This window comes from Prionailurus bengalensis, chromosome B3, assembly GCF_016509475.1.
Source record: "Prionailurus bengalensis isolate Pbe53 chromosome B3, Fcat_Pben_1.1_paternal_pri, whole genome shotgun sequence".
Lineage (NCBI taxonomy): Eukaryota > Metazoa > Chordata > Mammalia > Carnivora > Felidae > Prionailurus > Prionailurus bengalensis.
In genome coordinates this window covers 147,185,507-147,210,171 of record NC_057355.1, presented here as the reverse complement: position 1 = coordinate 147,210,171, position 24,665 = coordinate 147,185,507, and the positions used below count along the sequence as shown (strand labels likewise).

Sequence of the window (24,665 nt, the reverse complement as noted above, 5' to 3'; positions counted from 1 at the left end):
CCGACACGCGAGCCGTGCGGAGAGAGGGCAGGGGCGTCGGAGAGGAGCAGCGCCCCCTGCGGCCGGCGTGGAGGCGGTAGGGGCTGCGCGGAGGGGGGACGTTCCCCAAGGAAGGGTCCCAGGCCGCGCCCGCCCCGCGTGGGGGCAGAGCCCTGATTTGTGCAGCAGGCGGCTTCTCCCCCGGGACGGCGAGGAGCGCGGCGGTGGCGCACTGATGGGAGGGGACCTCGGCGGTGACCTCAGGGGCGCCCCACCCCCGGCTCCTGACACCCGGCGGGGCTCGGGCGAGGGGAGGCCGCTTGGCGGCGCCTGCCCCCGCACGCCGGGTTCATTGGAGGCGTGACGGAACCCCCGACGCCCGGGGGCCTGGAGAAGCGCGCGCCGGGTCTGGGCGCGGGCAGGAGCGCCCTCCGCCGCCTTTAAAGCGGGCGCCCCCGGCCGCCCCCCCCACCCAGCCCCACCCCGCGGCGCGGCCCCGCCCCCTCATGCATATGCAGGTACGCGGGTGACGAATGGGCGAGCGAGCTGTCAGTCTCGTCCCGAACTTGTTGGCTGCGGGCGCCGGGAGCGCGGGCGCGCAGAGCCGAGGCCGGGACCCGCCGCCGCCGCCGCCGCCGCCGCCGCCGTTGCCGCCGCTGCCGCCGCCGCCGCCGCGAGGAAGGGAGCCGGGCTGGAGAACCGCTGCCTGCGAGCCGGAGCCGCCGCCGCCGCCCCGCGCGCCCGCCGCCCAGGCCCGCGTCCAGGCCGGCTCCCGCATCGCCGCCCCGACCCCGCCCGCCACCGCCGCCGCAGCCGCTGCCGCCGCCGCCGCCGCTGCTGTTGCCGGCGCTCGGAGGGCGGGCAGGCGGGCTCGGGGGGGGGGGGGGCCGGCGCGGGCCGGGGCGGCGGGCGCGGCGCGGGGGGGATCCGGGGCGGCGATGCGGGCGCAGGCCCGGGGGCGACTGCCGGGGCGGCTGCTGCTGCTGCTGGCGCTCTGCGTGCAGGTGAGCGGGGGCCGGGGGGCGCGGACGGGGCGCACCGGGCCGCCCCTCGGGGCCGGGCGGCACCGCTGCGGGCGCCCGCTGTTAGCAGCCCTCGAGGCTGCGCGGCGCGGCGGGGGTTCCGGGCGGGTCCTCCACCCCCCGCGCCCGGGCTCCCCGACCCCGGCCCGCGCCTCCACGCGCTCTCCCTCTGCCTTATTTTTAGGCGGCACGGCCCATGGGCTATTTCGAGCTGCAGCTGAGCGCGCTGCGGAACGTGAACGGGGAGCTGCTGAGCGGCGCCTGCTGTGACGGCGACGGCCGGACGACGCGCGCGGGGGGCTGCGGCCACGACGAGTGCGACACGTACGTGCGCGTGTGCCTCAAGGAATACCAGGCCAAGGTGACGCCCACGGGGCCCTGCAGCTACGGCCACGGCGCCACGCCCGTGCTGGGCGGCAACTCCTTCTACCTGCCGCCGGCGGGCGCCGCGGGGGATCGGGCGCGGGCAAGGGCCCGGGCCGGAGGCGACAAGGACCCCGGCCTCGTCGTCATCCCCTTCCAGTTCGCCTGGCCGGTACGTGCCCCCCCACCCCCACCCCTTCCCGGTCCCAGCCCTCCCCTCCTTCGGCGCCTGCCGCCCCTCCGGCACCTGCGGCCGGGCCCTACATGCCGACTGCGCGCACCCGGACGGGGAGGGGCCGGCAGGGGGCGCCGCGCGGCGGGCCGACCCTGGGCGCGTGCTCCGTGGGGCTCCGTCCGCGCCTGGCCACGTGGACGCGCGGGGGTCGCGGCAGGGGCGGGGCGGGGCGGGAGCAGGGTGGCCGCGGCCCGCGTGCGCGGCAGCCTTCGGCGTGTGCCTGCGTCTCCTTGCGCGTGTCTGTCTGGGGAGGGGGGAGGCGAGGCGAGGCGCGGCGCCCGGGCCCGGGCAGGCCGCGGAGGCATGTGCGCCGCGCGTGCTGGGGCTGGTCTGGGGCAGGCCCTGGCGGAGCCACCCCGGGCCCGTGGCCAGCCTGCGCCCGCCCTGCTGTTTCCTGGATGCCCGGGGGTGGAGGTGGGGGGCAGCCCTGGCTGGCCCTGGAGGACCCAATGTGCGAGTGTCGGCGCACCCCTGCTGCTGGCCCAAGGACACCCCTGGTGTTGGGATCTTCCTGGCACCGTCTATCTGTGGGCTTTTGGTTTTGTTTTGTTTTGTTTTGTTTTTAAGGGGGTCAGTGGGGGCAGGCTGGCTGAAAAGTGGGCTCGGGAATGCTGAGAGGGATGTGGTCCAAACCTGGGGTCTGCTCTGGGGCTGGCAGGCAGGGGGATGTGCCCGAGTAGTTGAGCGAGCCAGCAGAGGTCTCCTGATGCACCAGGTGATTGGTCTGCTTTCTGAAGCAGAGCCTGCCCTCTTCCCCCTTCCCCCTTCCCACACACTCAGGTTGCTGCTGCAGGTCTGGGTGGGGCAGGAATGAGAGAAGGCCCCAGAGAGGTACCCCAGTGTGCAGGAGCTGGTGGGGGCCGGCTGAGGTGGGCTTGCTAGAGGGTCTGGGAGCGGGGAGGGGTGGAGCAGGGTGCCAGGCTGTGACCGAGGGCCCCAGACCGTCGGCCGCACCGGTGTCCATCTGGTGCCCTGGTCCTGGGAGCGATTTGGGGTTAAGGCCGGGCCGGCCAATGTTGGGTTGGTAGGACCTGCCTCTGGGGGCGCTGGGCCCCCTGCCTCACCCTGCTCTGATACCTCCTCCTACGCTCAGGCCAGGCAGCCTTCCCCGCTACCCCGTCTCTGCTTCTTTCTGAGCTCCGGCTGGCATAGGAGGGATGGCGGGGGTCCCCTCTAGCCAGGGCCCCGTCCTAGCGTTCCCTGGCTGGCCTCTGGGGTCTCCCTTGACCTTGGGGCCTTGGGTGGGAGCTGTGTCCCTGCTGGAAAAGGCAGGGACGGGCATGGGAGGGCTCCAGGCGGTTAGGATCTGCTCGGCCCCCTCACCCCCACAGCCGTGCAGCAGGCAGGTCTGAGCAGGGCCCGCAGCCTGTCATCTGCACTTGGGCCTGAGCCAGCGTGGCTCCAAATCGCTACCTGAGGATGTGTTTTTCTGCTCGAGTTGGCAGCAGTGGGGGTGGGGGGCAGGGAGGCCTTGGAGGAATGTGGCGGGCCGGCGCGTGTCCCTCATGGCTCTTGGCCCCACGGGCCGGCCAGGGGCGGGATGGGACAGGGCAGGGAGCCCCGGAGCCTGGGCACTGGGTCTTTGGTGTCGTCTCCCTGCCCTTCCTCCCGCTCCGAGCTGGCTCCCTCAGGTGCTCGGGAGGGGACGCGCTCTGAGGTGGCCGGGGCCGTGGGCTCGCTGCATGCTCGCGGGGTGGCTTCCGTGTCTCCGCTCCCCGCCGACAGTGCATCCTGGCCGCCGCGTGCAGCTGGTTTGGTGATGCCAGCGCCCTGGTATTTCCGCTCCGCCGGCGGCAGCCCCGCGGCCACGCTGCCTGGCTCTGCTGCAAGTTCGGTTCCGTCCTGTGAGCCGGGGCGCGTTTGGAACCGTATTTGGGTTTCCTTTGGGAGGGTTGCGGCGGGGGCAGGGGGAGGCCCTGCCCAGGACCAGCTTGGACTCCCGGGCATCCTGGAGTAGGGGTGTGAGGAGGGCCTTGAGCGTGGGGAGGTGAGGGAGCCAGCTGCCAGTGCCACCCCCGCCCCCGGAGACAGGAGGACAGGGAGCTAGTCTTGGCTCCGCACCGCCTCCCCCCCGCCTCGCCCCATCAAGTTGCCCTGGGCCCGTCCTGAGCCCTCGTGGGCCCTGAGCCGGCCGCGTGGGCCGTGCCGTCTGTAGCGTGTGCTTGCGGGTTGGCGTCGGGCTCGGTGTTTGGGGACGGGTGGGCCCAGGGTTTGGGAGGTGGGGGTAGACCTGCCAGGATGCGGCCCACGCGACCCACGCCTCCCACCAGCCCCCCAGGAGTTCAGTGACTCCTTGTTGTCACTGGTGCCGAGCCCGTGGCGGTCAGGATGGAGGCCACGTTTGGTCACGCGTGCCTGTGCGCGTGTGTGCATGTGTGCCATCTCTGGGTGTGGCCGGGAGCCAGTGCTGGGTTTGGAGGGGCCTGTGGGTGGTGAGCTCAGAGCAGCTGGCTGCCGGAGGGGCCCGTCCTGAGCAAGGGGCCGGCAGGAAGCACACCCCTTCCTACCTGGCCCAGGCCCTGGCACTTGGAACCCCAGAACGCCACCCGTAGGCGTCTCTTGTTGTACACGTCGCGCGTGCAGGGAGGCGACTGTGTGTGGCTCGCTGGAGACGGGCCTGGGGCTGACCCTCGCGGTATAGCCACCTGAGCTCTCGGGCCGCTGCAGGACCCGGTGCGGGGCCTTCCCGCCTGTGAAGTGGGGCGATGGTGGGGTCTCACAAGGGGGGGGGGCAGGGCTGCCCTGTGGGCTCGGGCTCGTGGAAGCCCCCGGGCTGCTCCCTGGCCTCCCTCGTCTCCTCTTCTCCACGGGGAGCCCACAGAAAGAAGGCCAGAGTCCCAGAGGGGCCCTGGTGTGCTCAGGGCCGTGTGTAGGGACTGTGGCCGGTGAGGGAGGGCCTGGTGGGATGTGAATACAGGGCCTGACCCTGCTGCGCCCAACTGCCGCGGGAACCTGTCGTCTGCGTGCTTCCGCCCAGGATTGCAGGCTAGGGTCTGTGTCTGGGAGTACCGCGGCTGCCCTTGGTGGGGAGCCTCCATCCCTCCTGTGTGCCCTGCCCTGAGGACCCGAGGGCTGCCGTGGGCCCACCCCCAGAGCGCGCTGGGGCTGCTGTCTTGAGCCATCCCAGAGGGGACCAGGGGCTTGCTTGGATGACACTCGGCAGGCCGCACCCTGCTCTGTACCTGGTCACCTGCTGGTGTCAGGGGTCTCGTTTGAGGCTTTGGTGTGGGGGCGGCAGGGCGGGGCTCTCAGTGCCCGAGTGCGGGGTAGACCCTGGAGGGGCCGCGCCAGCCAGTGGAGGGCTCGGAAATGGACAGGGGCTTTGTCCTCAGGCTTTGAGGGGGTGCTGGGTTGGGGAGCAACAGGGATGCTGGAGGGCCCGTGGCAGGGCTTTGTGGGGGGCTCTGTCAGCTGTTCTGTGGTGTGTGGACGGGGGTTGGGGGGGGGGTGCAGGCTGGCCCAGTGAGGGGACGGAGTCAGGCTGGCAGACAAGCCTTTCTAATCTCCAGGCCTGAGCTGGGGTCCCCATCCCCAGACCCCGGGTGGGGAAGGCCTGACTGGTGTCAGCACGTCAGGGGCTTTGCTGCGGGGATCTCACAAGGTCCATGTGACACGGCACTGGGAGACCCCAGGCTGCCAGCGACCTTCACGGTGGGGGACTGCGGGTGGGGCAGGTGGGGCGCAGCCAGGCAAGGTGTGGAGTGTGGATGTCTGAGTTGCTGTGTGGGGTGGACCTGTGGTCCATTTCTCCGGCCTCGCCTTGGGGGAAGGTGGCCCCCTCCCCCTCTCCTTAGGGACAATGGCGGCAGAGGCCTGGGCCTCTCCAGGGCTCAGGTTTCAGGAAATGTATCTGTGCTTAGAGCTCCTGGCGCCGGCTCCATGGGGGGGGCTGGGTTGCTGATGCGGGATGCTGCGGGAAGAAACCAGTGCCGGCCTTTCTTGGCCACGGGGTGTGGTTCGTAGGTCCCGTGTCTGCCCTGTGCCATTCCCATGCCTTTGGGCTGCTGCCCTGTCAGCCCCGTCTGAGGGTCAGACGAAGGCTTTGGGCCTGGCCTTGGGGGTATGAGCTGGGGAGGGGTAGTCAGATGGCCGGGCCGGGGGTCTACCTGTGTGGTGCAGGTGGGTCAGGGCAGTCCTTTGGGAAGGGGTGTGGTGGGGCCTTCGGGGACTACGGCCAGGTAGCCGGATGGGCCTCTCGGGGCCAGGCAGGCAGGTGGCCCAGCTGAGGCTGGCCTGGGAGGAGGGACGGGGGCTCTCTGACTGCTTGCTCGGGGCCCCCCTCCCGTCCTAGCTGCCACTGCCCAGCCCTCATCGTCTCTGCCCCATCCCTGGAACCACCGGAGACCTTATGAGCCTCTGGCTTGGACCTATCGACTCTCCTGTTCTCCGGGGACTTGGGTGACAAAACCCTGTCCTGGCTCACACTGCGCGTGTCAGGAAGCACGGGGACGAGAGGCTGCCGTTGGCACTGGGGAAACTGAGTCTTGGAGGCCAGCCCCGTAGAGGGGAGGAGGCTGGGGGCCCGGCACCGGGGGAGGTGTGGGTGCTGTCCCGCCTGCTGGCTCAGGTTCTCTCTGGATGACTTCCTGTTGTCCGTGCGCAGGGAGCCCAGCTGGCGGGCGGGTACGCATCCCTGTGGGAGCAGGTAACTGGAGCCCTGGGCGCGGACGAAGGTGGTGGTAACCCTACCTGAGCTTCTGGCGTGGGGGCTCTGGGGAGCCAGGAGGAGCCCCCTGCTCACCTGGAGCCCAGGTGCTCGTCCTGCTGGTGGACTTGACCTGCAGCGGGGGTCACAGCCCCCCCCCCCGCCCCCAAACCGGCCTGTCCTCTCGTGCCCAGCCTGTGGCTCCCTGCCCCTGCCTGCGCCCACCCTCACAGCCCACCTGGCACAGTGGCCAGAGCAGTCACTCTAGCCCTGCCGGGCGGTCTGTGGCCTCCCTGCCCCCTCCGGCAACCGCTCGTTTGTCTCGGCATCGGCGCCCGAGCCGGTACCGGGGTCTGTGACTAAGCGCAGCCTGATACCCCGTGTTCGCGCCCCTGCTCTCCCAGCCCCGCGGGCCTACCGTGCGCTTCCTCCTGCTCAGGGTGCTTCCCAATTGTCTGCGGCCTCAACCCCAACATCTCCGTTTCCACAGCCTGCCCTGACCCCTGTTTAGAACAGCACCCCGCCCCTGGGTCTCTGCTGACTCACCCATTCGTAGTAGGTCCGTGCCTGGTGCATGCTCGATGGATGAATGAATGAATGAATGAATGAATGAATGAATTGGGTGGAGTGAGGTCTAGGAAGAGCTGGGTACTCTAACTGTCAGCAGGAGTGGGAACGGCCAGGGGAAGGCTGGCCCGAGGGTGGCATTCTAGGCAGAGGGAGGGAGCTGTGTGTACCAAGGTCCAGGGGCAGGGTGGGCAGGCTGAGGTGGAGGCAGGGCAGGGGCTGGGTGGTTGGGAAGAGGGCAGGAGTCACGGGGAGCCCCAGGAGGGCTCTGAGCATTGGGGAAGACACACAGCCTTGGGGGTCATCGGGGCTCCCGTGGATGGGAGTGTGGAGGCCCCAGTGGCTGCCGGTAGCTGGCTTGATGGAGGTTGGTAGTGGGCACGGGGAGTGGGTTTAAGGGAGACTCCAAGATGTGGGACCGAGAGCCTAGTGACAGCCCAATGTGGGCGGAGAATGTTCTAAAGGGGTGGAGGACGGCTCCTGGGTGGGTGTGAGGTCCCGTGGGGCATCCAGGAGGCTCTGCTCAGGGCAGAGTCAGCAGTGTAGGTAAGGCTGGGAACAGCTGGGGGTGGTGCGGCCTCTCTGGAGGGACAGTTGCGGGCCTAGAGTGGGGACGAGGAGAGGGTCCCCGAAGGAGGGCTGTGCCCCAGGGACCCAGAGGCTGTGGGGGTGGCTGGGTGTGGCAGGCAGTCGGAGCGGGGCCGGGGTCCAGGGAGGCCGGGGTCTGTCTCCGGCCGGAGTGTGCTGACGGGTTGGGGCATCGGCGGGAGGCTGCTGGGCTGGGGGAGCAGCCCACGCGGTGGCCTTTGGCCGTGAGGTGCGTGAGTTTCCCGGCACAGCCAGACCGCAGGGGCGCGAAGGTGGGGGGTGCCGAGGGTCGGGATGAGTCTGGCCTCTCCCGCGTGGCCCCCCACCTTGGGGGGGAAGCCACCAGCCTGTGGCCACAGAGGCGGCCCTGTGCCACGGGCCCCCAACCCAGGGCAGCCAGGGCTGGATGGAGGGGTGTTCAGCATGTTCATGGCTGGTCTGAAGAGGGCTGAGCAGTGTGCATCCGGGAGCACGGAAGGCCCTGGGCGGGAGGAGCTGGGCCCCTGCGGCAGGAAAGCACACCTGCACTGGACAAGGGCAGCACTGCTGGGGTCTCTGCAGCCTCCGGTGGAGAGGGTGGGTCCTGAGTTCACTCGGTGACATTACCCGTCACATTGTACTCGAGGACCAGAGGCTCCTGGGAGGAGCGAGTGGGGAGTGACATCCGTGGGCAGTCCCTGAGCCTCAGTCTCCCATCTGTGCAGTCAGGGCCCCTCCCTTCTGCTCTTTGGATGGGGCAGGTTTGTGGGATGTGTGCCGTTGAACTGTGCACCTGCTGTGGCCTGGGGGCAGCTCCGGGCCCCGGTAGAGGGGCAGCTGGGGCGGTGACAGGGCATTGTCCCTCTCGAGTCTCCGCTCGCAGAAGGACCTCATGTTTTGCGGGCCCCAGTGAGGTGCCCAGGGGTGCTCCTGCCCGTGGGACCCTGGTCTGTGTGCCAACTGCCCTGCCCTTCCTGCTGACCCAGCTGGGGTAGCTGGCTAGGTGTGGGCCACTGGGGCTGCAGGAGCCCAAGTCCCCAGAGCCTTCGTGGCCTGGAGGGGCAGCCCCCGCCCCCTGGGTCATTTTGGGGCCTGTTGAGATGTGGCACTAAGCCAGTCCCCAGAGCAGAGGAGTGAGGCGGGGAGGGCGCCGGGGAGGCAGAACCGGGACAGCCCCGGGGGCAGAGCTGGGGCACTGGGGAGGGGAGGTGGCCAGGGCTGGGAGGCAGTCGGGTGGGCCCCGCCTGGTCCCTGACTGCCTGCCCCTGTGTCTGCAGCGTTCCTTCACCCTCATCGTGGAGGCCTGGGACTGGGACAATGACACCACCCCGGATGGTGAGTCCTCTGGGAGCCGGGGGGCTGGGGCAGCCAGTTGCCTGCAGGGCCTCCCTCAGGGCACGGGGAGGCTACCCTCTTTAGCCAGATGCGTGTGGCCAGATTCCTGGTCCTCTGCCTGCTGGGGACAAAGACCCATGACCCCGTACCCCAGGGGTCTAGTGTGCTGTCTCCCTCTTTGCCCTGGCTGCTAGGAAGCTGTGCCACATTTGTGACGTGCAGAGCTGTGCCTGGACCCTGACCCCAGTCCTGGCTTCTTCTGTTCTGTTCTCCCGATGAGATGTTTTCCCCAGGGCCATGTCAGGCGCACGGCGGAGTGGGCATCCCTGAGAGGCTCTCTGCATTTGTGGCCCCTCCTCTGCCTTTGTGTCCTGGAACGTGGGGGCTCGCTGGCCCTTCCCTGAGGCTCGTGTGCCGGCCGGCCGGCCAGCCTGTGCATGGGGTCTGTGGGCCTTATGGTGACAGGGCAGAGGGCAGGAGCCGTGCAGGTGGCAGGGGTGAGCCGATGTGTTTGTGAGCAGCGTGGGCCTGCACGGTGGGGGGTGACGAGACCAGCGAGGCCAAAATCAGGTCACAGAGGCTGCGTGGGCCCCCGTGAGGATGCTGGCCTTTTCCTAGAGGCAGGATCGCTCAGGCCACCGCGCGTAGGGTGGACTGTCTGGCCAGGGTGGAGGCCCGGGAGGAGGCCGCTGGGTGCCGGGCCCAGGGGCGGCCTGTGGGGCGAGTGGGGCCCTGGCCACTCCGAAGGTAGACGTCGAGAGAGAGAGAGGGTGGGGTCGGGATGGCCCGAGGAGCAGGCGGGACGGAGGGCCATCGCTGGGATGGACGCTGTGAGGGTGATGTCGCGAGGGCCCTCGGGTCCCCCGTCTGCCCGGAGGGCCCGGGCTCGGAGCAGTGGTCGGTGGGGACCGGGCAGGTGTGGGGACGGGTCGGCCGGGCACCTTGGCCAGACGGGCTCAGTGGGCTGTGGGCTGTGAGGCCAGAGCGGGAGTGCTCCCCAGGCCCTTGAGTGGTGCAGCGGGAGGGAGAGTGAGGTGCCTGGGGCTCCCGAGCCTTTCATTGTGGAAAACCCCAAATCGGAACAGAAGCGTTGGGGGTGGCTCCCCTGCCCCCCCCCCCCCCCCGTGTGCCCACGGCTGTCAGCCTGCCCCCTCACCCCCTTGTGGCTTAATTGGAAGTGAGGCCCAGCTGTGGGGTCACGGGACCCACGTGTGTCTCAGGGGCAGGAGAAGCTTTGTGTTAAGACGGTGTGGGGGGCGGCGGGGGGCGGGGGGGAGCGAACCCTCGACAGGGAGGGCAGTCCAGCCGGCCCCGCCCCTGCAGAGCTGTGGTCCCCCCTCGGCCCCGCAGCCCCTGCGGCGGCCCGGCCGGCCTCCCCGTGGCCCCTGCTGACTCTGCCGCCCCCCCAAGAGGAGCTGCTGATCGAGCGGGTGTCGCACGCGGGCATGATCAACCCCGAGGACCGCTGGAAGAGCCTGCACTTCAGCGGCCACGTGGCGCACCTGGAGCTGCAGATCCGCGTGCGCTGCGACGAGAACTATTACAGCGCCACGTGCAACAAGTTCTGCCGGCCGCGCGACGACTTCTTCGGCCACTACACCTGCGACCAGTATGGCAACAAAGCCTGCATGGACGGCTGGATGGGCCAGGAGTGCAAGGAGGGTGAGTGCAGGCCGGGCGGGCAGCACTCGAGGGGCGCGCGGGGTGGGGGGGGGTGCGGCGAGGGGGCAGCCCGTCGGGGCGCTGGGCGGAGGGCTGCAGGGTGCGGGCTGGCGGTGGGGCCGGCCTCGGCCGGCACCTCTCACGTCCTCTCTGTTCACAGCGGTGTGTAAACAGGGGTGTAATCTGCTCCACGGGGGGTGTGCCGTGCCCGGGGAGTGCAGGTAAGTGCTTGGGGGCGACGGCGGTCCAGCAGGATGTCAGGGACAGAGCCGATGCCACGCGTGTCCGCGAGCCTGGGTGCCTGTGTGCTCCTTCAGGATCCCGTGGCAAGGGGCCTGTGGCAAGGGCCCGAAGACGGGTGCCCTCAGCACAGGAGGCGCACAGGGCACCGGGGCTCATGCTTGTGGCTGTGCAGGTGTCCCGGAGTGGATTTGAGGTGGGGTCTGAGAAGACGAGTCGGGGGCTGGGGGGTGGGGGGGGGCGCAGGGCTTCCAGCCAGAGTTGCTGAGCAAGGGAGCTGCCGTGACTGAGGCCGCCGGCCTTGGGCAGAGCCGGCAGGGCAGAGAACGGGAGGTGGCGTTGGGGGCGGTGTCTCTCCTGTTCTGGGAGACACCGCCAAAGCAGAGGGATGGATGTGGAGAGACCCAGCCTGACACGCACGTGGGGAGAGACACGTCATAGCACACGCAGGACAAGCTTGAGGGTCTAGGGTACCAGGACGGGACACAGGACGGGCTGGGGGGTCGCGGGGGCACCAGGACGGGCTGGGGGGTCGCGGGGGCACCAGGACGGGACACAGGACGGGCTGGGGGGTCGCGGGGGCACCAGGACGGGACACAGGACGGGCTGGGGGGTCGCGGGGGCACCAGGACGGGACACAGGACGGGCTGGGGGTCGTGGGGGCACCAGGATGTGACACAGGACGGGCTGGGGGGTCGTGGGGGCACCAGGACATGGCACAGGATGGGCTGGGCATCGAGGGGGCCCCAGGAGAGTGAGAGATTCCATCAGCCTCCTGCAGACAGGGGAAGCCAGGGACAGGGTCAGGGAGCAGCAGGCAGGCAGAGGGGCAGGGGGGTGGGGGGCGGGAAGGCCGGAGGGCCCGGGGCCTGTGACTTGGAGGGGGCGTAGGGCGTAGAGCAGGGCCCTGGTACGGCGTGTGAGCGAGGGTGGGCGCAGAGGTGCACGGGCAGCCTGGGAGCCGGCTGTCCAGGTGGACGTACTCAGGGAGCCCCCGGGAGGGGCTGCCAGTTGTGGGCCGAGTAGGTGGGTCGGGGTGAGGGTGGCCCTGCCCTGGCTGCAGGGTGCCTTGACCCCAGGACCTCACTCTGGGGGCGGGTGTGCTGTCACGTGCGTTTCGTAGACAAGGATGTTGAGCATGGAGAAGTCACTTCCCAGGTCACCCAGTGTTGAGTCTGCACAGGAGGGTGCGGTTTGAGAGCTGGCTGGCTCGGGAGATGGAAAAGGGGGGACCCCTCTGTGTGTCCCGTGGGGGTTCCAGCCCGGGAGGCAGTGTGAAGAGAGCCCGGAGGGTCCCAGGGCAAGGGGGGGGGGGCAGGCCCCCCGCCCCGCCGAGCCGTATCCTGGGTCCGCCTGGGGCAGGGCCATGCCCTGCAGCCCTGCCCTCTGGCCCGTATGATGGGTGTGAGCGTGGGGACCGTGGGCAGGCCAGTCCACGGGGAGGGGTGCGGCCGGGGTGCAGCAGGGCTGCCCCCTGGTGCCATGCACCGCCTCGATGCCACGCCAGCAGCCCTTGGTGGCCAGTGACCGGGCGACCAGGGTGGGAGGGAGGTGGGAGAGAAGTGGATCTTTTGCCACCCCCTCCTGCTGCCCTGGGCCGTGGGGAGCAGCAGGTGAGCCCCCCACCACCCCTGTGGGTGGAGCGCAGCTGCCGCTGGAGGCTCAGGGTTCAGGTTTCAGTGCAGGACGCCCCCCCCCCCCCCCCACCGGATGCTGCGGGAATGGCTCTGCCTTCCTGCCGCCTCCTCCCTGGGCTTCTGGAGCCACAGGCCAGGGAAGCCAGGGAGGGTGGGGCCTGGTGAGCGCTGCCCCACCCAAGGCTGAGAGCACATCCTCCTCGGGACCTGCGGGGTCCTTCCTGGCGGGTGCCCCGCCCGCAGCCCCGGTCCCCTCTCGTCACCTGTAGGTAGGGAGGATTCTGGGTGAGGACGTGCAGCCCGTGCGTGCACGGGCCCTCCTGGCAAGTGGGGGGCTGGGCGGTGGAGCCCCTCTTTCCAGCCTGGGTTTCCCCGTGTCTTGCCTGCTGAGCCTGTCGGCATCCCTTGGCGGTGGGGCTTGTGGGCAGCTCGGGAAAAGGCCACCACTCCTTCCTTTACAAAAATAAACTCACATGGCAGGTGCCAGCACGGAGGGGACGTTGCCTCGATGACCGTGCCGTGACCTTCCTGTTCTAGGAAGGGGGCCCCCGGGGGGCCTGTCCAGAGCCTGGAGGGTAGCCCGCTGATCCCCGGGGTGCACTGCGGGACAATGGGCTCTTTCTCCTGACTGCAGTGCCCCCAAGTCAGGCTCAGCTCTGGCGGGGCCACACCTGGGATGGGACTGCACTGGTGGCCTGGGTGGCCTCTGTGCCCCAGCCGCCTGCCTCTCCTGAAGGACTTCCCAGAGAGAGCGCTGGCCCATAGCTGAAGGCGGGGCTAGGCCTGGGGTCGTGGCCTTGGAGCCAAGAGGCCTCTCTGGGCTGTTTGCCAGGAAGCGGGTGAGTCCTCCTGGGTCAGGAACTGCTCTGAATCTGAGCGTGGCCTCTCGCACTGCTGGCTCGGGGCGGGGGGTGGGCCTCTGCATCCCCCATCTGTGAGATGGGTCTTCGATAGGCTTTTGCTGGCAGAGAGGTTGCTGCCCTTGAGTTGCAGGTGAGGTCACACGCTGTGCCCGGGGTCTCGCCGGGGGGGGGCTGAGCCTGGAGCTCTCCCCTGGTGTCCCAGCAGCCTGCCTGGCCCCGGGTGCCGCCCAGCCTTGGCAGCTCCTGGAGCGCTTGAGCTGGCACCGTGGCTCCTGGGGTCCCCGCGGGGCCTTCCTTTCTCAGAGCCTGCTCTTGGGGCCCTGCTCAGGGGTGAGTCCCAAAATAGCTCGGGGGGGGGGGGGTGGGGGGAGTGGCTGGGCAGCTGCGGCCGGCCATCCGAGGCCAGCGGCCGGGAAGTGCCCGTGACGGTGCGGGCTGGCTGGCGGGCCGTCACCCCCGCCCGGCGCGGGGCCTGCCTCGGTTCAGAGGCCGAGGCCGCCGGCCCCCCAGGGGTGGCCCACGTGACCGCGCCCACGTCCGGGCCTCCCCCGCAGCGGCCACGGCTCCTGGAGTCCACCCTCCCCCACCGGGCCTCGTGCCTCTCGGCCTGATGCAGGTGCAGCTACGGCTGGCAGGGGCGGTTCTGTGACGAGTGTGTCCCATACCCTGGCTGTGTCCACGGCAGCTGTGTGGATCCCTGGCAGTGCAATTGTGAGACCAACTGGGGCGGTCTGCTCTGCAACAAAGGTAGCTGGGCGAGCCGGGGCAGGCTGGGCGGGGCAGGCGGGGCCGAGGCGGGGGCCTGTCCTCTGAGTGCCCTACCCTTGCCTCCAGACCTGAACTACTGCGGCAGCCACCACCCTTGCACCAACGGGGGCACGTGCATCAACGCCGAGCCCGACCAGTACCACTGCGCCTGTCCCGATGGCTACTCGGGGAAGAACTGTGAGCGGGGTGCGTCAGGGGCCAGCTACGGGCTTCGGGCGGGTGCCCGGGGAGCCTCGCGGGCCCCGTGTCTCTGATCTCTCTGCAGTAGGCATCCCCCGACCCCCACCCTGGGGCCTCGGGGAGGAACCCTCGTGGAAGGGCGGGGGGCCTGGGCTGCCGGCCTCCCCCAACCCCCCGCCTTTGGTTCCCCGTGCAGCCGAGCACGCCTGTGCCTCCGACCCGTGTGCCAACGGGGGCTCTTGTCACGAGGTGCCCTCTGGCTTCGAATGCCACTGCCCATCAGGCTGGAGCGGGCCCACCTGTGCTCTCGGTGAGTGCCCCCGCTCAGATGGGTGGGGCTCCCGCCTGGCACCTGGGGGCATCTGAGAGTGGGGTTGGGCTGGCACTCCAGGGCGAGGTGGGGTGGTTGAGTCCGCACGTGCAGTTGTGGGCCTGGTGGTCAGGAGAGGAGTGACAGGAACACCGGGGCCCAGAGCCCCGCCACCTCCCCACGTGGCCCACACCCCCACACGCTCCCTCCGTCCCTTTGCAGACATCGACGAGTGTGCCTCCAACCCCTGCGCGGCAGGGGGCACCTGCGTGGACCAGGTGGACGGCTTCGAGTGCATCTGCCCCGAGCAGTGGGTGGGGGCCACCTGCCAGCTGGGTAAGCGGCCCACGGGGCCCTCGCGTACATGGACTGTGCTCCGTGCATGTAGCTGTGGCTGCTGGTGCTGCTGGGGCTGCGGGGGCCAGGTGTGGGGCCGGTGGGGCTGAGCCCCTTCGCTCCCCCTTGTCTCCTTCACAGACGCCCATGAGTGTGAGGGGAAGCCGTGCCTTAATGCTTTTTCTTGCAAAAACCTGATTGGTGGCTATTACTGTGATTGCGTCCCGGGCTGGAAGGGCATCAGTGCCACATCAGTCAGTATGGGCGGGTGGGTGGTGCCAGGTGGGCGGGGCTGCGGAGATCCCGGACCCTGCTCGTGACCCCGCCCCTTGTCCCCAGACATCAAGGACTGTCGTGGGCAGTGTCAGCACGGTGGCATCTGCAAAGTAAGACGCACACCCGTGGCGGAGGCCGAGGGGAGGGGGGCGGGCAGGAACTGCCCTGGGGGGTGGCCTCTGGAGGCTCACCGACCCCTGCTTTGCTCACCCTGCCCCAGGACCTGGCGACCGGCTACCAGTGTGTGTGCCCACGGGGCTTCGGCGGCCGGCACTGTGAGCTGCAGCTGAACTCGTGTGCCAGCAACCCCTGCCATGGTGGCCTCTGTGAGGACCTGGGGGACGGCTTCCGCTGCCGCTGCTCCAAGGGCACCTCGGGGCCGCTCTGCGAGGTGAGGCCTGGGGCGCGGCCCCGGGGGCTTCAGGGGCATGCCATCATCCCAGGTCACCCAAGCGTGTGGGACAGGCCGCAGTTGGGCTGCATGCAGCTCTGGACAGAAACCCAGCCTCAGAGCCTTGGGTGGGGCCGGGACGGTGGCGGGGGGGGGGGGGGGGGGGGTGGTCGTAGGGTCACTACCTGTACTGACAAGTGTCTCCTGATGGGGCGGGCCCGGGTTCTCTGCCTGTCTACCTGTCACTGTGACGGGAATGATCTTCATGTGACAGAGGAGCCCTGGGTGGGATGGGGTGCCCCAGGGCGTGCGGGCTCGCACTGTCACGTGTGTCTGAGCAGGGGTGGCTGACATCCCTGGTGCCTCATGACCCCGCCTTGCCCTGACCTGCCCTGGCCTTTGGGGCTACAGAGGCGCCAGGGGCAGGTCTCCTGACTGGCGGGCCTCCTAGGGTCCCTGGTACAAGTCCCGCCTGTACTGGTGGAGCCTGGTGATGACGCTTTTGGGAAAGACCCACAGACTGGGCTCGGCGTGGCTGTGGTGGCTCTGGAGGGGGTCAGGAGCCGGCCTTCCTGCCAGCAGGAGGGGTGAAGCCGGATGCTGCCTGGCGAGGCAGAGGAAGCGGGCCGCCCTGGAGGCGAGGGCGGTAGGAGGGGCCTGTAGCCTGCAGGTGTTTCCGTCCAGCTGACTGGCCTGGACAGTGTCGGATGGGCGGTCCTGCGGGCTCTGGCAGCGGACGCCTGGGTGTGCAGGCCGAGCAGGGCCTGGGCCTCCGGGATTCTTCGGGGGGATACGACGCCTGGCTGTCTCCCAGGTGAGGGCCCAGCCTCCACAGATGCTCCCCGCCGTCCCCACAGGTAGACGTAGACTTCTGTCAGCCCAGCCCCTGCCAGAACGGAGCTCGCTGCTACAACCTGGAGGGCGACTATTACTGCGCATGCCCTGACGACGTGGGCGGCAAGAACTGTTCTGTGCCCAGGGAGTCGTGCCCGGGCGGGGCCTGCAGAGGTGGGGCGGGGCCTGCGGAGGTGGGGCGGGGCCTGCGGAGGTGGGGGTGGGGTGGGGCCTGTGGTTTGCGGGGTGGCGGGCACACTGACCTTCTCCCATCTGCTGCAGTGATCGATGGGTGCGGGTTTGAGTCGGAGTCCAGAGTGGCGGGCAGGGCCCCTTCTGGTGTATGTGGTCCCCACGGACACTGCGTCAGCCTGCCTGGGGGCAACTTCTCCTGCGTGTGCGACAGCGGCTTCACGGGCGCCTACTGCCATGAGAGTGAGTGGCCGCGGGCCGCGTTGGGCGGGGCGGGCCGGCAGGGACCTCCCCTCCCCCCCCCCCCCCCCCCCCCCCCCCCCCCCCCCCCCCCCCCCCAGCTGACTGCCGCCTCCCGCAGACATCGACGATTGCCTGGGGCAGCCGTGCCGCAACGGGGGCACGTGCATCGATGAGGTGGACGCATTCCGCTGCTTCTGCCCCAGCGGCTGGGAGGGCGAGCTCTGTGACACTAGTGAGTAAGCCCCCCGCCCCCGCCCTCCTCCCAAGGGTCGGCAGCTCACTCAGTGGTGCCCAAAGGGGCCTCTGTGTGGGGTGGGTGGGGGGCTCCACGAGTGCTTCCGACCCGCCCCCGCCCCTCTGTCTCTCCCGGGCCACCTCCGCACACCCCCACGCTCTCCCTGACCCTCCCTGAGCGCCGGCGACCCCCGCTGACCGGCGTCCTCGCCCCCAGATCCCAACGACTGCCTTCCCGATCCCTGCCACAGCCGCGGCCGCTGCTACGACCTGGTCAACGACTTCTATTGCGCCTGTGACGACGGCTGGAAGGGCAAGACCTGCCACTCGCGTGAGTGCCCGCCGGGCCCCTGCCGCGCTGGGGTCTGCCCGCCGCCCTGGGCACTCCTACTGAGCGGCCCGTGTGCCCACAGGCGAGTTCCAGTGTGATGCCTACACCTGTAGCAACGGTGGCACGTGCTATGACAGCGGGGACACCTTCCGCTGTGCCTGCCCCCCGGGCTGGAAGGGCAGCACCTGCAACATAGGTGAGGAGGCAGGGCTGCGGGCGCGCGGGGCCTGGCCCCGCCCCTGGGCCTGCTCCTAGCCCCGCCCCTGGTTCCGCTTCCAGCTCTGCCTGGCCTGGCCAGGTCAGGGACGTGAGTGGACGCCTCGTGCCTGCCCAGATCAGATGAGAAGGTTCTCTTCTTTTCCTTCTTCGCAGCCGAGAACAGCAGCTGCCTGCCCAACCCCTGCGTGAACGGGGGCACCTGCGTGGGCAGCGGGGACTCCTTCTCCTGCATCTGCCGGGACGGCTGGGAGGGCCGCACCTGCACGCACAGTGAGCTCGTGGGTGGGGGCCGCGGGGAGTGGGCGGAGGCCTGTGGGGTGGGAGCCCGCCTTTGCCCCAAAGCCCTGGTGCACCCCGGGACCTGCAGTGTCACTTTTGGCCCCCCACCCCCAGCTCGTTAGCCTTGCCCCCGATCCCCATGTGTCCTGGTGGGGGTCAGCCTGCCGCTCTCTGAGGCATTCTCCCGGATAGGCTCCTCTGTGACACCTCTTCCTGGCCCCGCTGCCCTGGCCCCAGCGCCCTCGGCCTGCTGGCCTTGTCCAGTGGGCTGGCCCAGGGGGTGCTGGGGGGTGGATGCAGTGCTGACCTTCCTCTCTTTCCTCAAACACAGATACCAACGACTGCAATCCCCTGCCTTGGTGAGTGGCAGCCCTGGAGGCTGGCTGGCCCAGGGGCGCTCGGCCTGCCGGGGGGGCCCCCCTGACGCCCGCCCTCTCCCCTGCAGCTACAACGGTGGTGTCTGCGTTGACGGGGTCAACTGGTTCCGCTGCGAGTGTGCCCCTGGCTTCGCGGGTCCCGACTGCCGCATCAGTGAGGGCCCTGGGGCGCCTGGGCGGGTGGGGACTGTGGGGCCCCAGCCCTGGGAGCTCCTCCCAGCCTGGCCCGGGTGTCGGGAGTCCGGGGCCACAGTATCCGTGAACCGGAAGGACGGCACGACCGGTCACTTTCTGCCCTCGTTCCGGGCCTCAGTCGCATGTGTCTTGCTGGCGGGCCCCCCCTTTGCTCACCCCCGTGCCAGCAGCTGGGGCTGCTCTGTAAGGGGCTGGTTCCCCAGAGGCTTCTGTCCACCTCGGTCCAGAGGCGAACGGAGGACGACGGTGCTCGTCAGAGCCGGGCTGATGTGATGGTGCCGGGGCCAGGCCCAGTACAAAGGCCCCACAGGGCGAACCAAGGCCCGAGCTGGCGGGGTGGGGTGGGGAGGGGGGCTCCTCTCCCGGCCCGGGGGTCCTCCTGGGCCCTGTGTGTGGGCACTGGCCCCCTCACTGCCTCCTGAGCCTGGCCACTTTTCCCTGCAGATATCGACGAGTGCCAGTCCTCGCCTTGTGCCTACGGGGCCACGTGCGTGGATGAGATCAACGGCTATCGATGCAGCTGCCCGCCAGGCCGGGCCGGCCCACGGTGCCAGGAGGGTAGGTGGGGGGCACCTTGCCCAATGGGGTCATGCCAGGTCGGGACGTGGATGGACGTGGCCTCCCAGGGCCAGCTTGCTGACGACTCCAGTTTTTCTCTCCTCAGTGATTGTCTTTGGGAGGTCCTGCTGGTCACAGGGCGTACCCTTCCCGCACGGGGGCTCCTGGGTGGAGGATTGTAACAGCTGCCGCTGCGTGGACGGTCGCCGGGACTGCAGCAAGGTATGGGGGTGCCCCCAGAGCTTCCCGGACCGGCCTGCTGTCCCGGTACCCCTGGCCCAGGGGACGCTGTCACCTTTCTGTAGTAACACTGACGTTCTGCCCGTGAGGCCAGGGTGCTGGTGCTGGGGCTGGAGAGCCGTACTCCCCACCTCTGCTGGGCCTCCTGGGAGGAAGGTCTTCCCTCTTGACGTGCAACTGGGGACACTGAGACTCTTTTTAGGCTCCAGAAGCCCCCAGCATGGGCCTTGCCTAGCCTCATTCTTCTTAGGGCCCCCCTGTTCCGGTGGGGGTCCTTTCTGGTTCTGCGTTCGTCCTGGGAGGCCGTGGCGGGGCAGGGCACAGCCCCGGGCCTTGCTGGTCCCAACCGCGTCTTTCTTTCCTGCACGGTGCCCGTGTCTGTTTGCGGGTCCTCATCTGCGTGCCCCCGTGTCTGTCCTTCTGTGTGCCTGCCTGACCCAGGTGTGGTGCGGGCGGAAGCCTTGCCTGCTGGCCGGCCGGCCCGACACCCTAAGCGCCCAGTGCCCGCCAGGGCAGCGGTGCCAGGAGAAGGCCCCCGGCCAGTGCCTGCAGCCACCCTGTGCGGCGTGGGGCGAGTGTGGCGCCGACGAGCCCCTGCTGCCCAGCACCCTGTGTTTGCCGCGCTCCAGCCACTTGGACAACAACTGTGCACGCCTCACTTTGCACTTCAATCGAGACCAAGTGCCCCAGGTGAGCGGTCCGGTCCCGGAAGGCGGGCGCCCCGGGCATCTGCACAGCCCCGACGTCTCCGTCCTTTCTCAGAGGGCCTGAGCGACCACTCGCTCAGGGATCCTGGCCCCACGGGGTCGGACGACAGAGGGGGTTGAGCCAGGAGACCGGGAAGGGGGCTCAGGACGGGTGAGGCCCCCTCCCCGCCCTGGGTCTGTATCTGGAGCCGCTGCTGGCAGGCGGGTGAGTGAGGACTGGGCGCCTCCAGGCCCCCCCCGCCACCCCGGCCCCGACTGCCGGCGGTGGGCGCAGGAGGGGACTGGGAAGCCAGCTCCCTCCGGGCCCCCCCGCGTCCCCGCCCTCCTCCTTGTGGGGCCGTGAGCTGTGACTTGCCTGCCACGCGCCCGTGGGGCAGCCTCGGTCCCCAGCCTCCGGGATCCCCCTCATGTGCCGCTTGTCTCTCTGCCCAGGGCACCACCGTGGGCGCCATCTGCTCCGGGATCCGCGCCCTGCCCGCCACAAGGGCGGTGGCCCGTGACCGCCTGCTGGTGCTGCTCTGTGACCGGCCGTCTTCTGGGGCCAGTGCAGTCGAGGTGGCTGTGGTGAGCACCGGGCAGATGGGGTGGCCGCCCCTGCCCGCTTTCCCCTTCCCAGGGTCCCACCCTGTCTGTTGTCTGGAGGTGCTGCGTCCGAGGGCCCAGGCCAGGCTTGCCCTCAGGTGCAGGGGACAGGGGCTGACATGCACACTCAGGAGTCCGTCCCGGCGCAGCTGTGTGTTGTGGGAGCCGGGGCCCTTGTGTGCCCTCGCGGGGGCTGACGGGTAGCCTGCACAGCCAGGCTGGCAGCGGGAGGGGCCTGAAGGGGCAGGAAGAGCCAAGAAGCAGCTCCAGGTTGGGGGTCAGTGGGGTCAGCTTCTCAGGGAACGGGAGCAAGGGTGTGGGGTGGGGTCAGCTGTTCCATCTGTGGAACTGGAGGAAGGGTCTGCGGGCGAGGGGTGCTGCCCCCTGGGGCCTCGAGAGAGAGCTAGGTGGAGGTCCTAGGAGGCCGGGCTCAGCTGCAGAAGCAGGTTCCGGGAGCCTGCCAGGCACCAGCTGTCAGCCCCAGGGATTTTGGAGGCAGCGCGGGTGGATGGGCGGCTGGGATGTCGGACTCGGTTCACGGACTTCTCAGGTCTGGTGTCTGGGGCCGCGGAGGCCCGGGCCCCGGGCAGGGGTCTCTGGAGCTGTGGGCGGCTCCGAGTGACAGCAGATGAGGCCCGGAGGCGGTACTGAGAGGGAAGGCCAGCGGCCAGCGTCCGGGGCGGGCAGCGGTAGGGTAGGGTTTCTCCCGGGCGAGAGTGAGGGAGCGAGGAGGTCCCTGCAGCTGTGGGCCAAGAGCCCTCCCCTGGAGCCCCGAGTCCCAGCCGTGGGGCCGAGTCCGAGAGGCGGGTTGGGTGCCCAGCCGGGCAGGGTCTTAGGTGGTGATGCTCAGGCTTCACTCGCTCCCCTGCTCTGCCTGTGTCGTGTCCCCCAGGGTCTGTGCAGAAAGGGTGCCCCCTGGCTCAGGCCACCCTGGGATGTGCAGTCCGGGCCCCAGGCAGGTGTCCCTGGGGCCTTGCTCTGGGCCCGGGGTGGGGATCGGGTACAGGCTGGTAGCCGGGAGCCTCGTGAGGCAGAAGTGGAGGGGGAGACACGGAGAGGAGGCGCAGTAGTTTCCCGGGGTGCTGGCTACTCGGCGCCCTCGGGGTCGTGCAGCGGGCGGTGACGTGTTTGCGGAGCCCTTGAGACCCGGGGCGGAGCCAAGTGGGGCCAGCCGCCTTCCTGGGAGGGATGGCCGTCCTTGTTTCAGGTGCGAGGGGGTCGGGGCCCAGCCCACCTTCCCCTGAGCCCGGCAGCTGCGGGCGGCCGGACCGCGCGATTCTCCTCCAGCGAGTCTCCCCACAGGGAGCCCCGGGGGCTCCGGGTCCCCACCCGCGGCCACCGCATGCACCCTGGCGACCGTCCAGGAGCCTCGGCGCTCCCCGGCTCTGCACGGCCCAGGGGCGCGCGGCCCTGGCCCTAGCGGTGAGTGGGGTCTGTCGCGCTGTTTTTGCCGCAGTCCTTCAGCCCCGCGAGGGACCTGCCCGACAGCGGCCTGATCCAGAGCACGGCGCACGCCATCGTAGCCGCCATCACCCAGCGGGGCAACAGCTCGCTGCTGTTGGCGATCACCGAGGTCAAAGTGGAGACGGTGGTCGTGGGCGGCTCTTCCGTGGGTGAGCAGGGGGCCGGGGGGGGGGGCCGGGGGCAGAGGGGGGCGGGGCGGAGCCAGGGGCGGCTCGGGGGGCAGGGCCGGGCAGGGGGTGAGGGGCCGCAAGTTCCCGTGGCCCTCCCCTCCCCTCCCCTCCCGGTGGTCCCTCCGCTGCACCTGCCACCCGCCGTCCCAGCCCCCGGGTCCCTCCCCACAAGGCCGGAGCCAGAGGAAGCCCCCTCCCTGCCGTCCCCCCCCCCACCCCCCCCGCAGCCAGCGGCCCTCTCACGGCCGCACCCCTCCCAGGTCTGCTGGTGCCGGTGCTGTGCGGCGTGTTCAGCGTGCTGTGTCTGGCGTGCGTGGTCGTTTGCGTGTGGTGGACCCGGAAGCGCAGGAAAGAGCGGGAGAGGAGCCGGCTGCCGCGGGAGGAGAGCGCCAACAACCAGTGGGCCCCTCTCAACCCCATCCGCAACCCCATCGAGCGGCCGGGCGTCGGCGGCCACAAAGACGCGCTGTACCCGTGCAAGAACTTCACGCCGCCGCCGCGCCGGGTGGGCGAGCTGCTGCCCGGGCCCGCGGGCTGCAGGGCGGGCGGGGGGGAGGACGACGACGACGAGGAGCCCGGCCGTGCCGAGGGTGACTGCCTGGAGGCCGAGAAGTTCCTCTCCCACAAATTCACCAAAGACCCCAGCTGCTCGCCCGGGAGGCCGGCCCGCTGGGCCTCGGGCCCCAAAGTGGACAACCGCGCGGTCAGGAGCGCCAGTGACTCGCGCCACGCCGGCCCGGAGTAGCGCGGAGGCCGGCCCTCGGGGCCGCGACCGGGACCCTTCACCGGGCGCCACACCACCCGCCAGATGGAAGGAGGCCCAGGCCGTGTGCATAGTTTCTTTATTTTGTGTAAAAAAACCAAAAACCAAAAACAAATGTTTATTTTCTACGTTTCTTTAACCTTGTATAAATTATTCGATGACCGTCAGGCGGAGAACAATGGAGTATTCTCGGATAGTTGCTATTTTTGTAACGTTTCTGTGTGTCGCACTCGCTGTGTGGCAGGAGAGAGCAAAGGGTGTCTGTGTCCTCACCAAATCGTCTGTTCGTTAGCAGAGGTGGTGCACTGTTTACAGAATCTTCCTTATTATTCCTCATTTGGCGTTCTCGGTGGCTCCAGGCCAAAGAGCCAGTGGGACCTGTGGCTGTTGATGTGGCCCATGGCGTTGGTGGGACAACCCACGGCTGCTGGCGTGCCTCATGGCATCGGTGGGACCCGCGGTGACACAACGGCCCGTGGCCGTCGGTGGGACCACCCGTGGCTCTTGGCGTGGCTCGTAGTTGTTGATATGGCCTGAGGCTGTCCGTGGGACCCGTGGCTGACGGGGACCCCCTGTGGCTGACAGCGCAGCCCGTGGTTGTCGGTGTGGCCTGAGGCTGTCGGTGGGACCCGTGATGTGCGGCGTGGCCCGTGGCTGTCGGTGGCGCTTGAGGTCAGCAGAGGCCTGCATTCGGCAGGGCCGGGGCCCCCGGGGGCAGACCCCGGTTGGCTCCCTGGCCGGCCCCTCCCGCCCGCCGACCTCGCCTACTCCTGCCTGGAGCGCTCGCTGTAGAGATCTCTCAACTGTGTTTTCGGAAGTGCCCTTCCCGACTGCTCTGTTGTCCCTGGGACGGGGGCAGCGTCGAAGCTCACGACAAGTGCCTTCACACAGACTCTCCCCTCGCAACGGTCCGCGTCTGCCGTGGACTCCAGGCTGCTGCCCACCTGCCGGCCCCGGCCCCCCTCCTCGTGAAAGTGCATTTTTGTAAATATGTACATATTAAATGAATCACTCTGTATATTTGATTTAATAACTTAAACGTTTTGGCCTCCCTTGTTCTTTTCGGTGCTGTTCTTTGTTACCGGGAGTCGGGTGGGGTGGGGCCTCCGCAGGGGAGAGCCTGGCGCGGGGAGGCTGGGGTGCAGGCTGCGGGTCAGGCCATACGGCCACAGTGGCTGCTGGTGGGATGATGGCCTGGGGGCCGCGGGGTCCCCACGGGCGCCTGGGGCCGACAGCACGTTGGTATCCCGCGTGGCCCATGTGGGCCCGGCGGAAACTTTCTGGGAAGTGGGGAGACGGGGTGCTTTGCTGAAAAAGCGTTATAAAAGTTTCAAGTTGCTTCTTCATTAAAAGCTGTCAAGGTTTTAAGAAATTACGAATCAGAACTTGCGAGAATGAACACCCGTGGCTGAAAGTCACTCTTGCCTCTTGCTGGGGGGACAGGCAGGAGCTCAGCTTAGTGGCCTTGGGGCTGGCTTGCCGTTCGCTCTCCCCTGAGGGGCGGGCGGTCACTACGTCGAGGAGCAAAGGCAAGAACAGAATTTAGGAGGAAAAGAAGAGAAAGCATGCAGTCTGGGGGAGCTGGCCGGGAGCGGCCACAGCCACTGCTTGCTGGCGACACATGGTTCGGGACGCACGTTCTCCAGCCGTTTCTGTTGTCACGGGCCCTCCAGGCGCCATGTAAGAGACTGTCTCCTGGAGGCCCTCCTGCGTCGTCCCCATCAGCTCCTTCCCCGTCAGAGGCCAGGTCTGCAGGACACCCTGCTCATGGTCGCCTGCACCCTGGAGGCGTCTGTCCTCCAGATGGTCGTGGGGCAAAGGTCACGCTCCATCCCGCTCTTCGCCAAGGGGTCGGCCCAGGCAGATCGGGCGGGAGGTCTGCTCCTGAGAAGTCACGGTTT

The 24,665-nt window shown here is 69.2% G+C and overlaps 1 protein-coding gene across 3 annotated transcripts; it reads left to right on the top strand.

The window, feature by feature from the left end:
- The first annotated feature begins 888 nt into the window (after positions 1 to 888).
- On the top strand, positions 889 to 23,803 carry JAG2 (jagged canonical Notch ligand 2). Of its 3 annotated transcripts, XM_043557118.1 has the most exons (26): positions 906 to 983; positions 1,186 to 1,536; positions 8,656 to 8,713; positions 10,124 to 10,375; positions 10,536 to 10,596; positions 13,732 to 13,862; positions 13,950 to 14,069; positions 14,260 to 14,373; positions 14,596 to 14,709; positions 14,851 to 14,967; positions 15,049 to 15,095; positions 15,206 to 15,376; positions 16,234 to 16,384; positions 16,493 to 16,645; positions 16,764 to 16,877; positions 17,097 to 17,210; positions 17,293 to 17,406; positions 17,583 to 17,699; positions 18,040 to 18,067; positions 18,154 to 18,239; positions 18,725 to 18,838; positions 18,945 to 19,060; positions 19,520 to 19,768; positions 20,218 to 20,349; positions 21,824 to 21,980; positions 22,262 to 23,803. In XM_043557118.1, the coding sequence occupies exons 1-26, from the start codon at positions 918 to 920 to the stop codon at positions 22,744 to 22,746; spliced, it is 3,732 nt and encodes a 1,243-aa protein (XP_043413053.1). In that variant the 5' UTR covers positions 906 to 917; the 3' UTR covers positions 22,747 to 23,803. The 3 variants fall into 3 exon arrangements, with proteins under 3 accessions (XP_043413052.1, XP_043413053.1, XP_043413051.1); XM_043557117.1 differs by lacking the exon at positions 14,851 to 14,967 and having other exon boundaries at positions 889 to 983; XM_043557116.1 differs by lacking the exon at positions 14,851 to 14,967 and having other exon boundaries at positions 20,218 to 20,340.
- The last annotated feature ends 862 nt before the right edge of the window (positions 23,804 to 24,665 follow it).